The sequence below is a fragment of the Lissotriton helveticus genome, chromosome 11 (assembly GCF_964261635.1).
Source record: "Lissotriton helveticus chromosome 11, aLisHel1.1, whole genome shotgun sequence".
Taxonomy (NCBI): Eukaryota; Metazoa; Chordata; class Amphibia; order Caudata; family Salamandridae; genus Lissotriton; species Lissotriton helveticus.
The window spans coordinates 1,029,035,269-1,029,060,743 of record NC_136072.1 but is presented as its reverse complement, the minus strand read 5'-3'; the positions used below and the strand labels follow the sequence as shown (position 1 = coordinate 1,029,060,743).

Here is a 25,475-nt window from a genome sequence, read left to right as displayed (position 1 = left end):
TCCTAAACAGTTAACAAGCCCCTTGCTCCGAACCTATGATCAGTGCATACCCCTCTCAACTACTGACTTGTTACTTCTCACCATGAACAAACCCAATTGAGCTTTCGACTGCAGCCCTAGAGAGCTATTCCATAAATGACTGTTTTGTTCCTTACATGTTCTGCATCTTGACCTTAGCTGCAGAGCATAGGCTGCAAGATGTATAACGTGAATGCATGAGTTGGGCCATGAGTGAGCTCAGTGCTATAGGCGCTGTTTTTGTACTTGTATGAAAATGAAGTACACCTCTCCCATCACAGCTGCTTTTAGGGTGTTTTTGGACTGGCAGTCCATCGTGTCATCCAGTCGGGGGAGGATTGGTTCGGAGGTGGGAGGGTTACTCTCAGTTCTCGCTTTTGCCTTCACCTTCCTCAATTGTGAATGAGAAAGAAAGGGATTTGGGGGTAATTTGATTTTGCAAATCCTATCCCATGACCTCAGTGTCTCAAGTTTTGAAAATGTAGGCTACTTGACAGTTTATACATACACCGAGATTTTTGGATAATGCATCCAGATATCGCACTTTATTAAATTACATTGGGATTCCATGTGGGCTGTTACATCAGGTGCAACACCTCATATGCAATCTATTTTCAAGGGGGAGATGAGATCTTCTGGGTACAAACTTTGTTCATTTCTACTTAACCTCTTTGATGCGTCTGATGGCCCCCGGCCGCCCGACGTCTTCCGCACCGCTGAGGAATTCCAGCCGCGTCAAAGCGGTTAAAGGCCTTGTTGTCTGTTCTATCAAGAAACAGATTGCCTTGTTAGTTGCAGATCAGTGTCCTATCACAACAGCCCCACTTCCTTCAATGGTTTCTTTGAGTGCGTATGGGAAACCTATGTGTCAATTTTCAGCAAGATACTGGAAAAGTATTGATAATATCAGGCGCTCAGCGGCCAGGATCTCTACAGTGCTGTTAGCGACCTTTCCTTAGCAGTGGGCCTGCACCAGCACGTGTGGTATTTTTGTGAGTGGATTACAAATTCTCAGTTAGTAAATCTACCAATGAAGGGGCTACTATCAACAAAACCATGAATGGCTTCTCCCTTTTTTTTTTGCATCGAAATGCCACTGTAAATCACACTGTATCGAGATAAACCTGTCCTCATCACTCAGCATCCACAGGCTACTAGCTGTGCAAGTTACTTACCTCCGGTAACGATATATCTTTAAGAGACATATTAGTTATAGATTCCTTTAGTTAGAATTACCCCCAGGCGTCATACAGGATCAGGAGAAATTTTTCGTAGCAGTACCCCTGCATGTCGATAGGTGGCGATCAACTCCACAGTCGTCATCGCCGGGATGACGTTGCGTTATCTTCTTAGACACTGCCCTCGCACGCTGACGTCAGTTCATTACACGACATTCCATGCCAGAAGCGCAGAGCCATGCAAGACACTGAACATTGGTGCACAAAACTAGAGCCCTGAAAGGAAATCCTCAACCCTAGAAGTCAGTTCACAGAACGGGGAGGATGGGTGCGGTGGTAAGGAATCTATAACTAATATATGTCTCTTACAGATATATTGTTACCGAAGGTAAGTACCTTGTTCATCTGAAAGAAACCATTAGTTATGGATTCCTTACCTTAGAGTAGATACCCCAGCAATACCAACCCTGGAGGTGGGTCGGCAAACTAATTTCACATCAGGAAATCCTGGAGAACAGAGAAGCCAAAGAAGCAGTCTCTCCGGACTTGAGAATCCAGGCAGTAGTGCTTGGTAAACGTGTGCAGTGATGCCCACGTGACTGCCTTACAGATGTCATGAAGGGGGACTCCACCTCCTAAAGCAGATGCCGTCGTCCTGGTGTAATTGGCGCGCAGTCCCACTGGAGGCGCCTTCTTTGCCAAACAGCAACAAATTTTAATGCAAAGTACAACCCACCGAGAGATGGTCCATTTTTGCACGGCCTGACCTTTTTTGGCGCCCACATAGCCAACAAAGAATTGGTCATCCACCCGGAATTGTCTTGTGCGATCCAGATAAAAAGATAGCACATGTTTTGGATCCAGACGGTGGAGCCTCTCTTCTTCTTTTGAAGGATGTGGAGGCGGAAAGAAGGTGGGCAAAGTGATGGTTTCACCAATGTGGAAAGAAGTAACCACTTTGGGAAGGTCTGGTTCATAGGACAACCTTGTCCTGAAGAACCGCAAGAAAAGGAGGCTTAGAGGAGAGAGCCTGAAGCTCACTCACCCTGCGAGCAGAGGTGATGGCCACTAGAAAAACAGTCTTTAAAGTTAAAAGACTGAGAGGACAGTTATGTAGTGGCTCAAAAGGAGCGCACATAAGGTATGTCAGGTTCAAGTCCCACTGAGGCATTATGAAAGGAATAGGAGGAAAGAGGTGAGTAAATCCCATAAGAGAACTATTTAGGATAGGGTACTTGAAAAGAGAAGACTGATCAAGTAGCCGAAGAAATGCGGAGATGGCTGAAAGAGAGCCCTTAAGTGTGCCCAGAGCAGTACCCTGCTGAGCCAAAGAAAGGAGAAACAAAAGAAACTCAGAAAGAGGGGCACCATGCCACAAATTTGTTCCATCTACAGGTGTAGACTGTCTTAATGGAGGGACACCTAGCTGCCAAGATAACATGACAGATTTTGGGAGGAAGGTCAAAGGCTGTTAACTGTTGCCACTGAATCTCTACGCAAGGAGGTAGCGGCTGGACAGGTTCGGGTGGAGGACCGTCCTCTGCAACAGAATATCCTCCCAGTTGGATTGGCAGATCGATGCCCAGATGTTACAGCTCGGGATACGAGACTGTGCCCAATCCGGAGCCACAACAATGACTTGGGCCAGTTGCGCTTGATCTTCAGAACTCTGGGCAGAAGTGGGAAAGGCGTATAGAAGACCACAACTCCCCTAGCGACGAAAAGCGTCGCCAAGCGAGTGCCGTCTTGGAAATTCCAACATGCAGAACTGCTGACATTGCGCGTTCTCTTCGGTGGCGAATAGATCTAGCCAAGGCTCTCCCCACTGCTAAAAGAGACCTTGCACCACCCAAGAGTGAAGACTCCATTCGTGATCCATCATGCACCTGCGGCTGAGTTTGTTCACCCGGGCATTCAGAGACCCTGCCAGGTGTTGAACCACCAGAGATATGCCCTGATGTTCCAGCCATGTCCAGAGGCAGAGAGCCTCTTGACATAGGGTCCACGACCCCACCCCGCCATGTTTGCTGCAGTACCACAAGGCGTTGGTGTTGTCCGTGAACACCTGCACTACTCTTCCCCGGATAGAGGGAAGGAATGCTTTGAGTGCAAGACGAATCGCCCGAAGCTCCAGAAGGTTGATGTGGAGCTCGGAATCCGCCTCCCCCATTTGGCTGCCCCATTCCAAAAGCGATGCATCGGTCACCACTGTGAAATTTGTTTGGAGGAGGGATCTGACGCTGACCCAATCCTGGTTCATTAGACACCACTGCAATTGCAGTGCAGTGCTCTCTGAGATCTGGACGCAATTGAAAAGATTCCTCTGATGCTGTGCCCACTGGAACTTCAGGTCCCACTGCAGAGCCCGCATATGCCACCTGGCATGATACACCAGCAGGAGGCCATCATTCCCAGAAGCCGCAGGGTCATTCTGACCGCAACTCGGGATGGAGGCTGAAAGATTGGTATCATAGCCCGAATATCCCGGACCCGTGGCTTGGGAGTATAAGCCCGAAACTCTATTGTGTCCAGAACCGCTCCGATGAAGAGGAGCTTCTGAGAGGGACTCCGGTGTGACTTTGGCAGGTTGATAGACCACTCCAGCGAATGCAGGAGGTCTGCCGTAGTCTGGAGGTGGGAGAAGACAGCCTGGGGCGAGCCCGCCTTCCACAGCCAGTTGTCGAGATAGGGGTAGGCTGGAACCCCTGAATTGCGCAGATGAGCTGCAACCACCGCCATCAATTTCGTGAACACCCGAAGGACGCTGGTAAAGTCAAAGGGGGGGGCGCTGGTAAGGCCAAAGGGGAGCACGGTAAACAAAGTGCTCTTGGCCCACCGTGGGCTGGCAGGACGGGAATGTGGAAATAGGTGTCCTGCCAGTCCAACGCTATCATCCAGTCTCCAGTGTCAAGGGCAGACAGAACTTGAGCCAGAGTCAACATCTTGAACTTCTCCTTCCGGAGGAAGCGGTTAATGTCCATGAGGTCTTCTTGGGTACCAGAAAGTAGTGGGAATAGCAACCACAACCTACTTCTGGCATAGGGACGCGTTTGATGGATCCCTTGGCCAAGAGAGCAGCAACTTCTGGCGGATAAGTGATCCTCCGAAATGTGATGGAATTGAGGTGGCATGGATGGAGGGGTAGTCTCGAAGGGGAGGAAATAGCCCCTTCGGACTATTTGCAAAACCCACTTGCCAAACGTGATGTTCTGCCAGTGGGTGAGTTGATGGCAAATACGGCCACCCACTGGCAACTGGTGGCCCTGGGGGTCAGACTAGGAAGGTTTGGAGGCTGCTGCAGAGGGGGAAGTGGTGGATTGGCCCGCCCGCCCGCCCCCTGACCCACGATGCTGGGTCCCACGTCCCCGCAGATGCTGAATAGTTTGCACAGCCCTGTGTGGAACGTGGTGGGGCACCCCTTCTGTTGGCACGAAAGGGGAGAAAAGCAGACTGCGCAGGCCGGTTGGTGGGGAGGCCTAAGGACCTGGCTGTAGCCCTAGAATCCTTAAAGCACTCTAGTGCGCTGTCTGCTTTGTCGCCAAACAGGGGACGGCCATCAAAGGGCATGTCCAAAGGAGTGGATTGGACATCACCCAAAAAGTCAATGGATCTCAGCCAGGCGTAGCGTCTTAAGGCTACTGACGTGGACATCGTCCTGCCTAACGAGTCGGCGGTGTCCAGCCCACACCAAATGGCGAACTTGGGTGCATCTCTACCCTCCGCACCGGCACAGGAGAGAGAGTGGCCCAGGCCTACTCCAGGCACTGTGTCAGGACCTGCGCAACTGAGTCCCACAGAGAGTGGGTGTATCTGCCCAACAGACATGCGGTGTTCACCAACCGCAGTCCCAAGCTGCCGGAAGAAAATATCTTCCCAAGATGGTCCAGCCTTTTGGATTCCCTATGTGGGGGAGCAGTAGGGAATGCGCCCTTGGATGTAGAGGTTTTGACCACCAATCTCTATGGGGCAGGGTGTTTGGAGAGAAAAATGAGGACGCCCGGGGCTGGGCTGTGGCATTGGGCAATCATACTATCCACAGGAGCCCCTGTGCTGGGCCTGGACCAGGTGCCGAGAAGAATGTCCGTGAGAGCCTCATTGAATGGCAGCAGGGGCTTCGAAGAGGTCGCTGCCGGTTGAAGCACCTCGGTCAGGAGGTTAGTCCTGACTGACACCGTAGGAAGCATGAGGTTCAAGGTCCCCGCCCCCCCTACGCAACACCACTGCCTAAAATGCACCCTCCTCCATATCCACGTTAGGGGGAGAAAGCATACCAGGGTCTGGTGAGGTGACCAGATCATTGGCATCACCCAACTCCTCTCTCCAGTCCGGTTCATCCAACTGGTCTGCAAGAGGGTCCACAGACCCCTCCCAGTCCTCTTAATCCTCACCTGGTTGCCACTCAGGGTGATCGGGAACCCCAGGATAGAAAAGGGACACACAAGTACCCATCGGCGTCGGATCCAGCGTCGGGCGACGTCGGTCCAGCTCCGTGTCCATGTCAATGTGGAGGCCGGGGTCGACGCCAGCTGGGGACACAGCCGGCATTGGAGGGGTCGACACCGGATTTGGCGCCGGAAGTGTCGTAAGGCCTGGAGCCTTGAGGGCCCCTCGGTGCCAGGGCCACAGCCACCGGGATCTAAGGCCTAGAGCCCCCAACTAAGTCCGCGGGGCCCGAAGATGTGCTGGCAGAGTCAGGCTGCCCAAAGATGGAGTGGAGGGCTTAGTAAAAGCTACGAAGGTGGGCAGGGGTCGCTCTAGCTCCCGAAAAGGGTGGGAAGCCCAGAGCCGACCCAGCTGGCTCTGCACATGGAGCACCATCCACCTCCTGGGTCACGTCGGCCAAAGGACGGGGAGAACGCGAAAAGCAACAATGCTTCTTTGCCTTATTTTTGTGCTTTGACTTACCCTACGACAAAGACTTCGATGACAAGTGGTGTGGGCGACTCCGCGACCAGTCCCGCAACCTTCCTCTCGACTGGGACCTCGAGTGGCGCTTAGCGGACTGCATGGCCTTGAGAAGCTTTCGGGACCGCTCTCGCAAAGACTTCTGGGTTAATGGCCAGGCAGTCGGAGCAAGACTTCGGGTAATGGCCACACTCCAGACACCAAAAAGTACACAGGATGGGGATCCGTAACCGACATCAGCTTGTGACAGGAGTTACAAGCCTTGAAGCTGCATTGATGTGGCATCCCTAGTGCACCAGGAGTCAACACGACTCAGAAAAGAAGTCGACAAAAGTCGCAAAAATATCAGTCAAAAAGTGACTGGAGGTACCGCTCTCTCCGGATCTGTGCTGGCTGAAGCGGAAAAAGAAAGAACTGACGTCCGCGATGAGAACGGCGTCTAAGTAGATACCGCGGTGTCATCCCAGTGACCATGACACTGACGCCGAACGCGGAGTCTACCTACGCCACCTATCGACGCACAGGTGTACTGCTACGAAAACATTTCTCTGGATCCAGGCTGATGCCTGGGGGTAATTCTGAGATAAGGAATCTATAACTAATAGTCTTTCAGATATGAGCAAGCATGGGCTGCGCAGAGCTTGAGTTGCGTAGGATATTGGAGGTCCAATGGACAAGAGTGATGCAGGGTGTCAACTAACGGATGTGTGCTTTGCCTGACATGATATCCGCACAGGGTACATAAGCTACTTGCAGTGACCTATGAAGGATATGAGTTGCATAACAGGCACAGGTAGTGCTGGGCATCATGCATGCAAGGAGGAGGGATAGTGCATGAGGGAATTGTTAAATATGAGGTGTACAGAGTATGTACTGAACTACAGAGGCTATAAATCGTGCCAAATGTGAGGTGTGACACAGCCATGGGCTGTGCAGGAGCTATGCAGAATACGAAGTGTACTACGTGAAGTTTGCAGGGTATGATTTAGAAGAGAACTAAGCAAATAGCACGAGGTGGAAAAGGCCGGACCTTTAAACGTGTAAACATCTTCACTGACACATAAGTGCCTGTTGTAACCAATGCACATTGAACATTTGTCAATGATCTGTAGTTGCTGTTTTCTAATGGATGTATTTACCATTCTGGTATCCTGGCCACTTGCTCCACCACAACCACCTCAGAAACACAGTGGTCATTTGTTTAAGAAGGTATTCTAGTGACAAATTAACGTTTGTTTGCTGGAAGTATGGTCACCCACAGTTTGAGAGAGAATGGGTTTGAGTTGAGAGAACAGGAAGCTGTGGCGCTCTAAGCAGTGTGATCTTGTTGCTGAAATGTTCGTGCAGTAGGCACGCGGTGCAAAACAGGACAGGGGAACACAAACCCAATAGTAAAAACATCCCCTGTGAAGTTGTAGGGAGGCCTAAACCAAAATAGAAGAAAAACAGATCCTGTGCACACGCTAATGAGGTACATAGTCCTAGTGTCAGGACTTGGATTTACGGGCTGAGCGAAATTATCGTCAAAGTTCAAAAACGTCAAACACAAAGGTTCATGTTAGTGAAAGTTGTTTATAAGTCAATTGTTTGGTCAGTACAGAAAATAGTAGCCAGCCGACACGTGTTTCGTCACACCGTGAAGGAGATGTGACTCATCAGGGCTGAAGGGCTCCAGTATAATCGAAATCGTGGTGGCAGAATCCGGTAGAATGCCAGCCACGTATGTATGGGCTGCAAGTAATGCATCACCAATTACCCCGCTCGTCAAAAGGGAGATGAAGCCAAAGACGTGTGCGTCCCGATCTTCATTGAAGTGCCTGTGGCAGGAAAAGCGCACTCGTTCTGTGCGTTCGTAGGGCGTGCGAGGTCCAGGTAGTGGTCACCCACAGTTTACTGGGCAGGCTGGGTGCCAATGATGAACATAAAATGAATTAAAAAGGTCTTGTGTCAAGAGCATTAAAGTTAGGAGGAGTAGATAATTACAGTCATATAAAGTGAGTGAAAATGTCAGCTTGCATTAGTGATAGTCATTCTGATATAACATTTTTGAAAAAGTCTCTATTAAGGTCTAGTCACTGGATATAACACCTGGTATAAGCTCACAAATGTAACAAACAAGGGAATTGTGGTATAATGAGCTGAAGTGATGTGCCAAATGATTACACAACATAGTTACGTGAACAATTTCAGACTAGGGTGTTCTCCTGCATTCTCAGATGGTAACCTAGGCACTGGACTTCAAGTAGAATCTAAGTTTAAATAACTTTTTGTGAAATTGAGTGGATTCTTAAAAGTTAAATTCACAAGAAACGTACTCAAAATAAAATAGACAGAAGTGATACAATTAGTTCAATGATATATCCTGATCAGTGCTATAATCAGAACTCTAGCATATACAGATCCTTACAATGACAATGAGCAGAGTCCTGTTATAAACGAAAATATGCAGTCTGACTATTCTAATATTTGACTGAGTCCCAGTGTTTTGAGGGTCCTATACAATTAGAAAAGTGGCATCAGAATCTACAACCAGAGATCTTGCATTAAAATAGAGCCATAAGTTGCAATATCACTGCATGCCACCATATAGGATAAGTAGATTTCTGCAGCATCATGTCCCTTGTACAAGTAGGTATTTTGTTTAATTCCACAATCCTGGGAAAGTAATAGTTGATAAACAGAAAACCCAAATAAAGGGCATTTTCACCAGGCTTAATGTTCTAGATGGCCAGACCCTGGGGTAGATGAACAGCTAATTCTATCAATATCCTTGGGGCCTGATCAAGCAATAACCTCATCTAGCCTCTGAAAATGTGGGACAGTATCATAGATCATTGAAGGGACTAGTTCAGCTCATTTGGACTTCAAGTTGGTCAAGAGAGACTTAATAGTATTCTTATTTAGTATTGTAAAAATAAAATTCCAATCTTTATTTCGGTTTAAAAAACCATAAAAGATATACAGTAACAATTAATACATTTAGAATATAAAAACATCTTTAAAGGTAGCGCTAGACCGTTGCAGAAGTATTAAAATTCATATTTTCAATACATGACCTTTCACATTTATATTTCATAAAAATAAGTACAGTTAAAATGTAGACTTAATAAATAAAACCTATTGAGGAGTTGCAACAAATACTATTATAGGTAACAAAGGACTAACACTAAAAAACAAATATTTAACTGGCATCCTTTTAAATAAAACCTCTTAAATAGGAGTCAATTCAGCAAGTGCTTTAAATGCTATTTTTGGATAGGACTCCTTAAAGGGGGTCAGTTCGAAAAGTGCAAATGCTTTAAGTGCTACAACCATACATATTATAACGTTCTACTAGCAATCTTACTAATTCATATAGTGCGAATGCAAAACCAATGTAGCAGTGATGTAACTAGTATAGTATACTCAATAGAGCAAATGCTTAAAGTGCAACATATGTACGTAAAGTGACGAACTACTAGTGTTCTTGCTAAACATAAAAAAGCAATGCGAAACCAATATAGCAGCGGTATTACTAATATGGTAGATAAAATGCAAGTACAAGGCTAATATAATGACGATATTGCGAATGAAGCGCATTAACATTTTAAACCTTCCGTTGTTCTTATTAGGCCTACATCTAACAGGTACCTACTAACACTAAAAACAACCTTCTGGGAGGTATCAGTTCTCAATATTCTTGCTGACTCACAGCAGGACCTAATGCCTAAAGACCGACAGATGGGTTTAATCCATTTCTTTCTTGGTTTAATGTAAGATAATAAATGTAAATCATTTTCTCTTGCACCAGATTGACAAAGCGCACAACACTCTGTATTTTCCTCCCCTTGTTTGTGAGCCCATTTCAATGTATTTGAATTTATTTGCAAAATACCATATCGAAATTTCATATATAGCGATTTTGCGAATTGTGGCTGCACCTTATCTAAAAATGGCTGAAAGATCCAAGTTTGCTTCATTATTGTGTTGTTAATGTGCCAGTGGCTGAGTTATGGGACACACTGCCTTGAATATAGGCCCAAAAGGTTGATTTTAATATTTTCTTAGAGACCATAGATAGTTGAGCGGGTTCCTCCCAAAAATGCTTCAGCCCTAATTTAATGAACCAACCATGGAGGTGCTTAAGCCACGGACGTGCTTAAGCCACGGCAAACCTATGCTTATTGTCTTAGAATTGCCTGGTGGTCCAAGCGGCATACATTCATGTCCATTACTATAGATATTAGAGGAGTATGCACTGGAAGGCGTAATAATTTCCTAAAAAACGTATTTTCACCTACCATAAAAGTATTATTGGATGAGGGCCCCCACAATTCTGCCCCGTAGATTGATGCAGATTGTGCCCTGTACTTATATACTCAAGGGCTGGAGATACCGCTTTAGACATACTGCTCTCATGTTTCTTAACTATTGGTAGGGAATTTTGGAGTAAAATAGTCTTACTTTCCTCCAGTTGCGGTTTCCATGACATTTTAGTGTCCAAAGTTATACCTAAATAATACACATTTTGCACACATTCTAGCTTCTGATTTTTAACAGTCAAGTTCTTTTTAAAAGACTTATGTGGAATAATTGTAATATATTTTGTTTTGCTAGAATTTATTTCCAGGCCCTTAGCCTCACAATATGTACCAAAGGTATTTATTAAACATTGTAAACCTTTTGGAGTTTGGCATAATAAGATGGTGTTGTCTGCAAATAGGAGGCGGGTAGTGGTACCCCACCTAATTTGGGAGAATCATGTTCGCAGCCCAATAAATACTCTGGAATGTAATTTACATACAGTGAAAATAAGGTGGGTGCCAGCACGCATCCCTGCCTAACGCCACAATTTACTCTAATTGGCCCGGTGAGCTCCCCCCTCGCCCCCCATCTGACCTTTGCAAAATGATCCTCATGGAATCTTCTAATTTGCAATAGTATTTCCCCTGGTACTCTTTTAGCGATTTCCAGAGGAGACTTCTAGGGATGAGGTCGAAGGCGGCCTTTAAGTCAACAAAGCCGATATACAGATGGCCCTTCTTAAATACTGTATATTTCCAACTCATACAAAGGAATCTAAAAACCTGGTCAGTTGTGCTGGTTCAGGCTCTAACGCCGGCCTGATATTTTGATAAAACATTGTTCTCCTCAATCCAAGCATTTAAATTTGTTAAAATTTGCCGAGCAAAAACTTTTGGTAAAACATCTATTAGACTAATCGGTTGATAGTGCGAAGGGTCCTGGCGATGACCTTTTTTAGAAATTATTGTAATGCCAGCGTCTTTCCATGATTCCGGTATTAACACACCTGCGGCAACTGAATTAAATAAAAAAGTAATATAAGGGCCCCAAACCTCTTTATCATGCCTTATTAAATTTCCCGGTATCTTAGGACCTGGCGCTTTTCCCGGTTTTACTGCATCTATAGCTAACAGAGTATCTTCCAAACTAAAATGTAGAGGGGCTACAGTTGGCGCCGTTACATAATCTTGCATGTCAAGTTGTATATCACTTGTAGATTTAGAATAAAGGCTGGAGAAATGGGCTGACCCATGTTTTAGTATCTAAAAAGAGGTCCTTTCAGCTGCTCCCCATCTTATTTCCTTTCGATATCAATCGCCAAAAGCTAGAATGGTACATGGCTTTGGATGCACTGATCAATTCGGTTCACATATTATCATCCCATTTTTTTTGGTTTGTATTAGTAATTTCTTGTACTTGGTGCTTTTCTCCCTTAAGACCACTATGTTTTTAACTTTTGTTGCCATAAGTTCCTTTTTTACTTCGGGGCACACTTTATTATACCAAGGATTATTAACATACATTTTCCCCTTTTTACAATCTTTAGGAATCCTACTCAAGATAGGTCAGTGCATCTACCAATGCATGATGAATATCCATGATTGGGCAATCAGGAGCAGGGAGATCTACATATGGAGAAATAATGTCTACAAAGGTTTTGTAGATCTGTTTCATGGCCTCTTTGTTTCCCCCTATAGAGGGCCATTTTAAGGCTCTACGATTGTTACTTAGTAGTGGTTAGATGACAGTAAAGTTAATATCTCTATTGTTCAAGGGTGTTATTGAAAAAAATGGCCTGCTAATGTCACACATAGGGGATAATGGTCACTATCAGATCTATCCTCAACTACGATATCATGTAAAATTGGCCAAAGGTCAATGGATACCAATATGTAATCAGTACAACTCTTGCCATTGCACCAGCTAAATGTAGCAGCATACGGGCTATCAGAAGGCAAGCGGCCGTTGCAAGCTCGGAGACCATGTCCTGACACCAATCTAGTTAACTGTGCACAGTACTGCTGTGGTACTTTCCAATGGGGGAATATTGTTTGCTATGTCTTCTTCCTTAAAAATGTCTGAGTGCCACAACATCCTCAAATTTACTATTAAAATAACCTCCCGCAATTACCTTAACCCTGGGGTCAATTGTGCTTAAAAACTGGTCTAGCTGTTCTATTACAGGAGATTCTTTCTTAGCTAAACTAGATCTATTGTAAATGTTTATTATGTATACCTCATTTTTTGTCTTGTGTTCGGATCTTCACTCCAACTAAATCATGTGATGAAAAATCAAACTGAAATATGTCAATACATAAAACAATTTTAATCCAGATAACAAGACCTCCCGAAGGCCTCCCTCTAGTCGAGTGAATAGTATTTTTTTTTTTTTTGCCGAAGCACTGGATGTGAAATATTTTCATGGCTAAAAAAACCTAAAACCGGAGAAGCAATGTTATTTATTTGTAATCCCAGTTCTGCATTGTATTTATTCTCACTGAAGTCAAACCTAGAATACACTTATTTCATGAATGCTGTATCATTGCTGGATTATTAAATCTTTTGCCTGAAACTGAGACACTTCAGTGTTCAAGAATTAGCGGTCATCTCTTTCATAAAAAGAGACTTTAAGAGGCGGATACGAGTACTGTATTCTAACCCCCCACAGCCCGAGTCTTGATCAGCAGGGTTGCCCCCTGTCCCCCCTGCTTTTCGCTCTAGCAATAGAGCCACTAGCTTGACTTATCAGGAGTGATGCCCAAGTCCAGGGACGGCGCTGGAGTACCTGAAGAGCGAATCAGCCTTTACACAGTTGATGTTCTCCTGTTCATGACAGATCATGTCAAGTGTCTTCAAATCTTCTAACGCTATGGGGAAGCGTTGGGTTTGAGGCTTAATCCAACCTAATTGTTTTTGGTCCCTCTTCACAACTCAAGGGAGTGTATAGACTGGCAATTGAACCTTCCCATTAAGCGCCTCACTTTCCAGTACCAGGAAATATGGGTGGCACAGCACCCAGAGTTAATATGGTCCCTCAACCTGACTCCACTAATAAAAAATGTCTAAAGACGATATGCGGAATGGCACACTCCCACTGAACCCGATGGGGAAAACGGCCTTGTACAAAATGATGATACATCCGTGCTTCCTATACATACTGCAAAATCTCCTGCTCCACCTCCCATGCCAATGTTTTGGTTCCCTAGACAAATTAACATCATTCCTCTGGGGCACTTCTAGACCGAGCATGGCGCTGACCCACTGTCAGAAAGCTCCATATGAATGGGAAATGGGAAAGACGATGGTCAGACCTGGCCTACCAGCAAGAATTAGAGCCTAGGGTTCTCAAGGATCCAAGCAAAGCTTTAGGCATCACTAATCCCTCAAAATATTTCAACTGTGTTGAGGACGGTCCTCCTAGCTTGGCAATCAGTGTTGCGTTATATCCGGTAAGACACCAAACACCACTGTGGCGGGATATATGGATGGGAGAGGTGGGGGACACTAGTGGGGTTCCAAAAGTGGGACCTCATTGGTATCTCAAAGATAGGGGCTGTTTTGTCGGGAGGACAGATTCGTACTTTCCAAGACATGCAGGGCTTGTACTCCCTCAACACCACTCAGTTTTATAAACACTTACAGCTCCGACATTCAATCACTCCGTCCATCCCCACAATAATGCACTCCCAGAATTCAGCCCCTTGGAGGAAAAAAATCCTCATTAGAGCTATGGGGAAGGGGGGTGTTCCAGATCTATTGGTCCCTGGGTAATAATTCCCCCAACACATTAGATCAGTTGCGGACCCGGTGGGAGGAATAGCTGGGTCCATCAGAGGACAAAGATTGGCTAGACGCACTCATGATCCCCCGAACAATTACCATATCAGCGAGGTTCAGGTTGATCCAGCTTTATTAACTCCACTGTGCATATCTAACACCGGCTAGACTCCACCGGGCGGGGTACCTGCAAAATCCAGGTTGCACACAGTGTGCAGGTACACCTGCAGACTTCTAACATACGACATGGTCCTGTGAGGTCATACAGAAATACAGGAGAGAGGTGGTGGGGGAATTGAATGAAGTCCTGGGATGGGAGGTCCTCCTTTCTCCCCTAACACTGCTCCTAGGGGTAATGGAGGGCATAGGCGGTATTGGAGCAGATAAGGCTTTCTTGGGCACTGCCTCAATGGTGGCAACAAGTGACGTAGGGATGAGATGGAAAAATCCCACCCCGCCCTCAATCTCCCAGTGGCGCAAAGGACTGGACCGTTGCACAGGACCAGCCGGTGCATGAGGTGCGGGGTTGTCCAACAAGATACAAGAGAGTATGGGGCAAATGGCTGGGCCTGTTGGGTTAACGAGAAAAGAAGTATGGTTGTCTGGTTCTTCACATGGGGTCTCTGATGCTTGCGCAATCGAAAGTACAAGAAGAGTAGGTAATTTTGAATATCTTAAATTATGAAAGCTATTCTTTGTAAAAGATTATACAGTGAGTTCTCTATTATCAACTTGTTGAAACCCAATAAAATTGATCATCAAACAAAAAAAAACAAAAAAAAGGTGAGTAATGGTTCTGTGGGGGCAACTCCCATTTGAAGCACTGCTGTCAAGATGTTAGTCTTGCCAGCCCCTAGGGACAGTGCAAGGTCCAGGATCTGAGCCACCTTTTGCACCACGATTTCAAGAGAAGCACTCTCCTCCATAGCCACAGTAGGGGGGAAAGACCAAGCCAGTGTCTGGGTAGGTGTCCAGTCGGACCAGTTGTCCTCTATCTCTTCTAACTGGTATGCGTAAGGTTCCGCAGACCCCTCCCATTCTTACCCCAATCCAGGTCTATCAATTGATTAAAGCACTGGCTCGTCATGGGGAGTATGTCCCCAATCGGCGCTGGACGACACCCTTCTGTCTCCATGGCGGAGGTGATGATGGGAATAGAGCCATCATATGTTTATGTTATATGAGGTGCATGTCCTCAATATTTGCGTAGCAGGGCGGGTGTCGCTCTGGTTTCCTGAAACTCTGGGTGTAGCAGAGACGGCCCAAGCGTAGGCATCACCACGAGCTAGACCTTCAGTGCCGACGCTCCCTCGGCCCCTCAGATGATTTTGACTGACATGGTGAAGTTTAAGATCTCTTCGACTTATTGCTCTTCTTGTGCAAGTGGGACTTACCTGATTTTCCTGATGACCTCAACGGAGATTAGTGCATGGAGTGGCTTTGCGACTGATCTCGGACCCTTCCTTTCACCAGAGACATGAGAGTTACGGCATCTCATGGCAAGGAGCTTGAGAGACCACTCTCTCAAGGCCTTGGGGAGCATGGTGTGGCAATCGAGGAAGAGCTTGGTGTTCTGGTCGTGCTCCAAATACCAGAGGTACATTAAATTTAGGTCAGTCACAGACATTTGTCAGTGAGGAGCACCACATGGCTTGAAACCAGCTTTCCTAGTGGACATACTCGGCGCACAGGGAGACAATCTAAAAAAAATCTCTCGACAAAACGTCGAAAAAAGGTCTGCGAAAAAAGACTGGGGCAGCTGTTCTCTGGATGTGTGTGGAAAACATAGCACTGAAGTCAGCTCACTGGGGGGCCTATATAGGCACTGCACATCACTTCCGACACGAACGCCGCAACGCAGAGTCTTATGACACAACTAGCGCGCGGGGCTACTGCGCACATAAAAAATTCCGGATCCAGTTTCCGGTGACAAACTGACGCAACAGATCAAGTGGTTTATGCCAACTGAGCCCTTGAGATGGCAATACAGGACCTTTTTACACATTACTGGTTATGTTTTCTAAATGTTCAATGCTTTGGTAATTGATTTTAGTGGTGTTCAGAAAGATTTAGAGCATTTGAATATCATTTTGAGATACATTTTTAGTATTTAATGTTTTCCTGAGAGTCTAAGCCTGCAGGTGTTTGTGTTTTGTGAAATGTGTGCTTTTTGTTGGGGAATATGGTGCTTACTTTTAATATAGGTTTCAATGCAACAAAGTTAATTGATGCAAGTCAAATTTTAAATGTAAAGCAATATTGCAAAAATGCAGAAAACTAATAGCCAGCAAGGGTAAACTTGTCAGGTGTACAAAATAATGTTCCGACAGCAAAGCTCTCATTGTAAAAGTCTTTTTTTTTTTTAAACCAAATTGAAGTACGATGAAATGTTATGCTAACCATACATTTAACAACTAGTTTAGGGAAAATACATTACCTGCAAATTAAGTCAGCCCTGTGAAGTAAGGAAAATAATTTATAGTGAGGACCTCTTTTCTGTGAAATGCAAACTTTGAAACGGATGGAAAGCAATCCATAAAAGGTACATAGACACAAACATTTTATGCTGGTAAATGGGGTTTATTGATTGTTGGTAGTACTCTCAAACTAGACTCACCAGATCCATTTTGGTGAGATTTTCTACAATTTCCGCCTGAAGGTTTTTTAGGTGTACATATTTCAACTATAAAAATAAACTCAAAAACTGTATTTATTCTTAATTTTGTCACATAAGCACGGTGATACAATCCACTTGCAAGCGTTTTCCAATTTCTCTCTCTTCCTTGGGGCAACGAAAACTCTGTTCATCGGTCTACAAACTTTTAAATCGATATCTTCTGAAAACTAAATCAAACTTAATTTTCATTATCGGTGCAAAAAATATACCATCTTTTGCTTGTAGCTGCCACTGTTTTCAGTGTTTTAATAGTAAATCTCCCATAAACATCTGAAGTCTTCCTATAAAAAACACTAAGAACTACTTCTAGACAATCTTGAATAATGCTAAATACTTCAGTTAACGTTCTTTTTTGATGAGGTAATTCTAACCTTGAAACACCAGACTTGGTCATTTTGGAACAAGTCGGTGTTTAAAACAAGTCCTATCTAGCAACCCATTACATTTCTGGTATATCACATGGACCCGAGATATTGGCTTTTATTTTGAATGCCACTGGTGAAGCACAAGCTATCACACCATTCTGAATAGAGTTTTATACATCTTACGCAGCCCACTATGCAAAAAATTGAAATCCAACAAACCAACACCTAGTCTTGAATTATCGGCTGTAAGGGTTAAAAATAAAACTTCCATAAACAATTACTTAATTTGGGTGGTGGAGAAGCTCCTCTTAAAACAATGTGAAAGGAAAACATGACTGAGAAAAAAATGAATTAAGAAAACTGTAAACTTACCTAAGCCAATTGTATCCAGCTCATATATATCATTTAGAAAGTTGAAGGTTGTAGTCTGGCACTGACAACTGCCACTGCTGATGTAGCAAGCCATCCTAGTTGAAGGAGGACCAAGGAACGGGTACTAGGAAAGAAGCAGAAAATTACAATAATAGGTCTTGAACGTGTGCATGCAATGACAACATAACAAAACTGAACTTATGTGGATCAAATAAATGTTTGTCAAATACCTTCTAATTTTGCGGGCGATGCAGCAGTGACCAGCACAGAAAGGAAAATATTGGTTTGCTGACAAATCGGTATCCTTGTCAACATGGTTGGAAAAATTGGGGTGGGGGGGAATTGTAATCGGGTGAAATTAAGAGAATAGCATGTCATAAGACAAAGAACACAGACGGAGTAGAGATGGATATTGTATAAGATTGTGAAGCTAATGCAGACATTTAAAGAAAAGGCCAATGATTTACAACCATCTTGAATAATGCCACGAGATGAAAAGAACACCCTACAAGGATGTGCTAGAAGGTAATCACTAGATCTGTGGAATATTTCAGCAGAGCATTGGAAGCAGGCCTACTGATCTTGTTCTCACTTGGTACACATTTCCAATCACGTTTGTGATAACAAGACATGCATTTGTACAGATGCACTGGAAAAGACATGCGACTGAAGAGAACCCCTTTAGGTGAAAATAACAAGCTAGTTCGTGATTGACAGATCAAATGCCTAGAGACACTAAAACAGGACACTAATACGAAACTCCATCTTGACTAAATTGTAATATGTTAATAGCACAAATGACTTTAAATTCAACTTTTCATTGTTTTTATTTTGCAATTTTGAGATGACATGACAAAGATAAAACTGCTGCATTGGGATGAAGCAGTAAATGTGAAAAGGTTAGCATGAGAGAATCAAACAATACAAGTCCACGCTACATCAAAATAGCAGCCCAACAAATTACTTACCTTTGGTGACAATCTTTCTGGTGAATACTCTAACCGCAGATTCTTCCCCTTATAAATAGTTCTCAGGCTTCAGACTGGATCCAGAAACTTTTCAAGCAGTAGTCCTGGGCACCGTTAAGTGATGTTATGAAATGTCACTAATGGGTGTGGAGGACAATTGCTTTCTAGGCTGTCTGAGTCTTCAGACAGCGCTTACTGTCAGATTGCCATGTCCAGTATGCAAATCTCTAGATTGGGAAATTTTTAGATTCAAAAAGTATCCACCAGGAAGCTAGTCAACGAAGGTAACTTATTCTTCTGATGGATACTTCTAACTGCATATTCCTCACCTTGTGAACAGATGCCATAGTAGTACCTTCTCAGGCAGGTACATAACCCTCTTCCTCCAAATGTCTCGTCCCAATGTGTATATGATCCGGTCTGCCTTCAGCAATTAAGGGTGGTTTGTGTAATGCATACCACATCATAATGAAAATGTAATTTAACCTGAAGCACAAGTTACTTACCTTCGTTAACGATATATCTGTAAGAAACATTAGTAGTGATAGATTCCTTACCTTAGAATTTCCCCCAGGCATCAGAATGGATCCGGAAAGTTTTTCATCAGCAGTACCCCTGCGCGTCGGTAGGCGCCATCGAGCGGCACCGCGTGCGTTGTTGGCACCAGGATGGCGTCGCTGGAGCTACTTAGACGCGCGCTGATGTCAGGTCTGTACGCAACTTTCCGTGCCAGGAACGCAGAGCCATGCAAGAAACTGACCACTGGTGCCATGATACTTGGGCCCTGAAAGGGATGACCGTAACCCTAGAAATAAGTTCACAGGGAGGATGGGTGGGGCGGTAAGGAATCTATCACTACTAATGTTTCTTACAAATATATCGTTACCGAAGGTAAGTAACTTGTGCATCTGAAAGAAACACCTAGTGATAGATTCCTTACCTTAGAATAGATACTCCAGCAATCCTAACCCCGGTGGTGGGTCTGCGAACCAAAATCACACCAGAAAGTCCTGAAGAACAGAATGGCCGAAGAAGCCATCTCTCCGGACTTGGCTGTCCAGGCAGTAGTGCTTGGTAAACGTGTGCAGAGAAGTCCACTTAGCTGCCTGACAGATGTCGTGCAAGGGAATCCTCGTCCCAGAGCAGTAGTGGGTGTGGTCGCCCTGGTAGAATGGGCGCGCAACCCCACCGGAGGCTCCTTTTTAGACAAGGAGTAACAAGCCTTTATGCACAGAACGACCCACCAAGAGATGGTCCGTTTGTGCACAGCCCGGCCTTTCTTGGCACCCAAGTGGCCAACAAAGAGCTGGTCCTCCACCCGAAACTGTTGTGTGCGGCTCAGATAGAAAGAGAGCGCACATTTTGGGTCCAGATGGTGAAGCCTCTCTTCCTCTTTAGAGGGATGCGGAAAGGCGGCAGGCAAAATGATGCCCGATGTGAAAGGCACTGACACCCTTTGGCAGAAAAAAAGGACGAGTCCTTAAAACAACTTTGGCCGGATGGCCAGAGAGAAAAGGAGGCTTAGAAGACAGAGCCTGGAGCTCACTCACTCTTCTGGCAGAGGTGATGGCAACCAGGAAAGCAGTTTTTAGAGTGACAAGAAGAAGAGGGCAATTATGAAGTGGCTCAAGGGGTCCAGGGAAGACATGGCTTGGCAGTTCAGGCTAGACTGTTTCCATGAGGCACAGGGTCAGACTGATTTGCATATGGCCATGTCTGAACTGGGTGGTGGAGTGAGCTAAAGAATGGTGATGGATTAAACCAAGATCTGTTGACTGGGGGTGAGTGATTTGCTCAACCGCTCCGTCCATCATCCCCTTTGGTATCAATATGTTCGCCCTAAATCGGCAGGGTATGCCCAGACGTTGGTCCCTTGCTCACTCTACCATTGGATTCAAGATAGTCTGGCTGATGAGGATTATGAATCCGAAACCAGTCCCAGGATGCTTGTTTCCGGTCCAGGGAAGACAACGCGCCATCCATCATCCCTTTTGGTATCAAAGGGAGCGCACATCAGAAAGGTAAGAACTAGATTCAAGTCCCACTGAGGCATCACAAAAGGAACAGGAGACGACATGTGTGTGATGCCTTTCAAGAATCTATTTACAACAGGGGACTTGAAAATGGAAGGCTGATCTGGGAGCCTAAGAAAGGCGGAAATTGCCAAGAGATAGCCCTTGAGAGTGACCAGAGCAGAACCCTGCTGGGCCAAAGAGAGAAGAAAAAGAAGGACCTCTGAAAGAGGGCCGGAAAGGGGATCCACAGCCTTTTCTGTGCACCATGCCACAAATTTATTCTAGGCGTAACCGTTTTTGTGGAGGGACGCCTGGCTGCCACGATAACATTACATACTTCGGAAGGCAGGTCGAAAGACGTAAACTGCCGTGGCTCAATCTCCACGAAAGGAGGTAGAGGCTGGACAGGGTTGGGTGGAAGACTGTCCCCTGCTGCTGCGACAGAAGATCCTCCCGAAGAGGCAGACGGATCGGGGGATCAATGCTCATACTGAATAGCATGGGATACCATACTCTTCGAGCCCAGTCTGGAGCCACAAGGATGACTTGGCCCGGTCGCACCTCATCTTCTTCAGCACTCTGGGCAGAAGTGGTATAGGCAGAAGGGTATACAACAGACGGCAACACCACTCGCTACGAAAAGCGTCGCAGAGCAAGTGCTGCCTTGGAAATTCCAATGCGCAAGACTGATGACATTGCGCATTCTCTTCGGTGGCGAATAGATCTAACCAAGGCTCTCCCCACTGCTGAAAGAGACCTTCCGCCAAGTCCGAGTTCAGACGCCATTCGTGATCCATCATGCACTGGAGGCCGAGTTAGTCTGCCCTGGCATTCAGAGAACTTGCCAGGTGTTGAACGACCAGGGACATGCCCTGATGTTCCAGCCAAGCCCAGAGGCGCAGAGCCTCTTGGCATAGGGTCCACAACCCCAACCCACCCTGTTTGTTGCAGTACCACATGGCAGTGGTGTTGTCTGTGAACACCTGTTCTACTCTCCCCATGACAAAGGGAAGGAATGCCTTCAGAGCAAGCTGAATCGTCCGAAGCTCCAGCAGGTTGATGTGGAGCCTGGACTCTGCCGGAGACCAGAGGCCTCTGATCTCCGCCTCTCCCATGAAGGGACAAGTCCGTCACAACTGTATGTTCCGGTTGGGGAATGGAGAGGGATCTGCCATTGACCCAATTGAGATTCGTGAGCCACCACTGCAATTGTCATGCAGTGCCCTCCGAGATCTGCACATGATCGGCAGCCGAAGGGTCATCCTGGCGGAAACCCGGGACAGAGGCTGAAAGATCGGAATCATAGCCTGAATGTCCCGGACTCGCTGTTTGGGAGGATAAACCAGAAACCGCGGCAAGTCCAGAACCGCTACGATGAAAAGGAGCTTCTGCGAGGGAATCCAGTGCGACTTCGGCACATTGATGGAAAACCCCAGTGAATGCAGGAGGTCTGCCGTAGTCTGGAGGTGGGAGACAACTGCCTGGGGCGAGCCCGCCTTCAACAGCCAGTCGTCGAGATAGGGGAAGGCTGAAACCCCTGATCTGCGCAGATGAGCTGCGATGACCGGCATCACTTTCGTTAACACCCGCACTGGTAAGGCCAAAGGGGAGCACGGTGAACTGAAAATATGCGTCCTGCAAGTCCAACGCCACCATCTAGTCTTACGGGTCCAGGACTGACAAGACCTGAGCAAGTGTGAGCATCTTTAACTTCTCCTTCCGGAGGAAGCGATTAACGTTCCGAAGATCTAAGATAGGACGCAGGCCCTTGTCCTTCTTTGGAACCAGAAAGTAGTGTGAATAACAACCACAACGTACTTCTGGCGTCGGTACACGCTCGATGGCCCCCTTGGCCAAGAGGGCCGTAACTTTCTGCTGGAGAAGTGCCAAGTGATCCCCTGACATGCTGTGGCACTGAGGTGGCATGGCTGGAGGGGTTGTCTCGAAGGGGAGGGAGTAGCCCCTTCAGACAATTTGCAGCACCCATTTGTCCGAAGTGATGTTGCGCCAGTGGTGGAGATGATGCCATATGCGTCCACCCACAGACATCTGATGGGCCTAAAAGGTCGGACTAGGAAGTCTTGGAAGTGGATGCTGCAGGGGTGGTGGCGGACTGACCCGCCCGCTAGCACCCTGAACCGCCTCGACAGTTCCCACGTCTGCGGCCACGCTAAGGTTGTTGCTGATGTGGCCTGTGTCTCTGCGAATGCTGTGGGGCACCCCTTCCATGGCCACAAAAGGAGCGGAAAGGCAGAGGAGGACAAGCAGCTGACAGGCCCAAGGACTAGGCCGTAGCTCGGAAGTCCTTGAAGCGCTACAATGCACTGTCTGCCTTATTGCCAAAAAGGCGAATGCCATCAAAGGGTATGTCCATCAAGGTGTTCGTGACATCCCCTGAGAAGCCAGCTGTCCTCAACCAGGCGTAGTGCCAAAGCACCACAGTCGGGGAAATCGACCTGCCCAGTGAGTTGGCGGTATCCAGCCACAACCTATGGTGAACTTCGCTGAGTCTCACCCGGCCGCAATCGCCTGGGAAAGGACTGCCTGGGCCTCCTCCGGGCAGTTGGGCAGCACCTGCGCAACCGTGTCCCACAGAGAGTGGGTATGACGGCTCAAGAGGCATGCAGAGTTCACCGACCGCAACTCTAAGTTAGCACATGAAAACAGCTGCTTGTCAAGCTGATCCAGCTTCTTGGATTCCCTATACGGAGATGCGGTAGGGAACGCGCTCTGGGAAGTTGAGGCTTGGACAACCAAGCTCACAGTGGTGGGGTGTTGGGTAAGGAAGAGAGGGGTCGCCCGGAGCCGGGAAATGGCGTCGGGCCACGTTTCTATCAACAGGAGCCCTGTGTTGGGCCTGGACCAGGTGCCCAAAAGAACGTCTGAAAGTGCTTCATTAAGAGCCAGCAAGGGCTCCGAAGAGGTAGCCACCGGTTGGAGCACTTCTGTCAGGATGTTAGTCCTGATGGCCACCGTAGGGAGCTCGAGGTGAAGAGCCTCGGCCCTACGCAACACCACTGTGTAACTGGCTCCCTCCTCCGTAGCCACGGTAGGAGGATGCAGCATGCCAAGGTCAGGTGAGGTGTCAAGACCACTGGCCTACCCCCCAAATCCTCTGCTCAGTCCTCATCATAAGTACAGTCATGTGCTAGAGGGTCCTCAGGCCCCTCCCAGTCCTCCCCTTCCTCCGAAGTCTGTGGAACAGGCTCAAAACAAGGAGGATGGACGTAGGGCACAAAAGGCCCCATCAGCGTCGGTATCAGTGTCGGGCGAAGTCGATCTGGCACCGTGTCCGGGCTGAATCTAGGGAGGCCGACGTCCCGAGGAGCGGGCAACATCAGAAGTGGTGCCGGGGAGATCGGCGCCGGTGGAGGTGTCACGAGGTCGAGCGGCGTCGATCGGGGGCTGATCACGGATCCCTGGGGGGCTTGCGGGGCCGGAGCCGCCGGAGATGGTAAAGCAGGACCCCCCCGCCCCCACCCCGTCAGGCCCGCAGGCACACCGGTTGGGCCAGACGGCCCAAAGAGTCGGGCCATGGCAGCAAGAAACTCTTGCACCTGAGCAGGTGTCTACCCCGCACCCGGGGAGGGGGGTAGACTGGAGGCGACATCGCAGGCTCTGCCAGAGCCGCAGAGGTGGCACCACCTGCATCCTCAGCTGCGTCACGCGATCGGAAGTCGAAGAGCGACGATGCTTCTTCGACTTCTTTTTGGAATCTTCGACTTACCTGACCCAGAGTGCAAAGACTTCGATCCAGAAGAATGGTGATAACGACTCCGCGACCGGTCGCTCGACCTCCCACGGGACCGGGACCTCGAGCGCCGCAGAGCCGACTGCCGGACTTCAAGCAACTTTTGGGACTGCTCCCGCAAAGTCTTCAGCGCCATGGCCCGGCAGTCGAGGCACAACTTGGGGTCGGGGTCGTGGTCGTGCCCCAGGCAGTAGACACACGCGGTGGGGGTCCGTCACCGACATCATGCAATGGCAGTCCCCACAGTTCTTGAAACCAGGCATCCCTATGACACCAGGAGTCAATCAACTAAAAAAAAAAAGGCCTCGAAAAAACTCAGTCAAAAATTAACTGGGGGTACTTGCTCTTCCGGGATCTGCACTTGCTAGCGCAGAAAAATAAAGAACTGACGTCAGTGCGCGCGGGCGCGTCTAAGTAGCTCCAGCGCCGTCATCCCGGCGCCAACGACACACGCAGAGCCGCGCGATGCCGCCTACGGACACGCAGGGGTACTGCTGACGAAAAACTTTCCGGATCCAGTCTGACGTCTGGGTTTTTTCTAAGATAAGGAATCTATCACTACGTGTTTCTTTCAGATAATAAAAATTATAACACAAATTAACAGTCATTTCCATGTTTTTACTACCCGATCTGGAATCCCCGCCCCACCGAACATCAGATTAAATGTAAAGTTGAATCTTATTTGTCCCCGCCCCCAGATGCTTCCAATGTATTCACTCCTGGGGTGTCAGTGCATCATTGAAGGGCATGTTACCCAAGACATAGGTGTGAGAAGTTGGCCTGATATATGATGCTCACTAGTTCTAGTGATCACCTTGTATCAGTCCAAACAACCCTTATGGTGATTGGTTGTAAGTCAACCTTATAGACCAGCTATCCTAATGGTAGCATGGACAAAGCAGTCTTAGGCTAAACTCTTTTGGCATGTGAAGCCAGCTGTTTTACCACTATATAACCCCTTGAATACCAGATGAAAGGACACCACACAGGTTATGAAAATAAACAGTATATTTATAACAACAACACCTCTGAACTCTTTATGAGGTCAGAGGGCTAAGCACATGACAATCTCTTACGAAAAATACGACAAGTTGCACAGAATTACAATGGTGCCCTAGGGGCACGACAAACCATATACTAAGTAAGTGGAATGTGACAGTCGATA

At 47.0% G+C, this 25,475-nt stretch overlaps 1 protein-coding gene across 1 annotated transcript in view; it reads right to left on the bottom strand.

Moving 5' to 3' along the window:
* Positions 1–25,475, bottom strand: part of NAA25 (N-alpha-acetyltransferase 25, NatB auxiliary subunit) — a 988,861-nt gene that overhangs the window by 166,962 nt on the left and 796,424 nt on the right. The window contains exon 19 of the mRNA XM_078667429.1: positions 17,577–17,700. Coding sequence (XP_078523555.1) covers positions 17,577–17,700 — 124 coding nt within the window. The remainder of the gene's footprint in view (positions 1–17,576; positions 17,701–25,475) is intronic.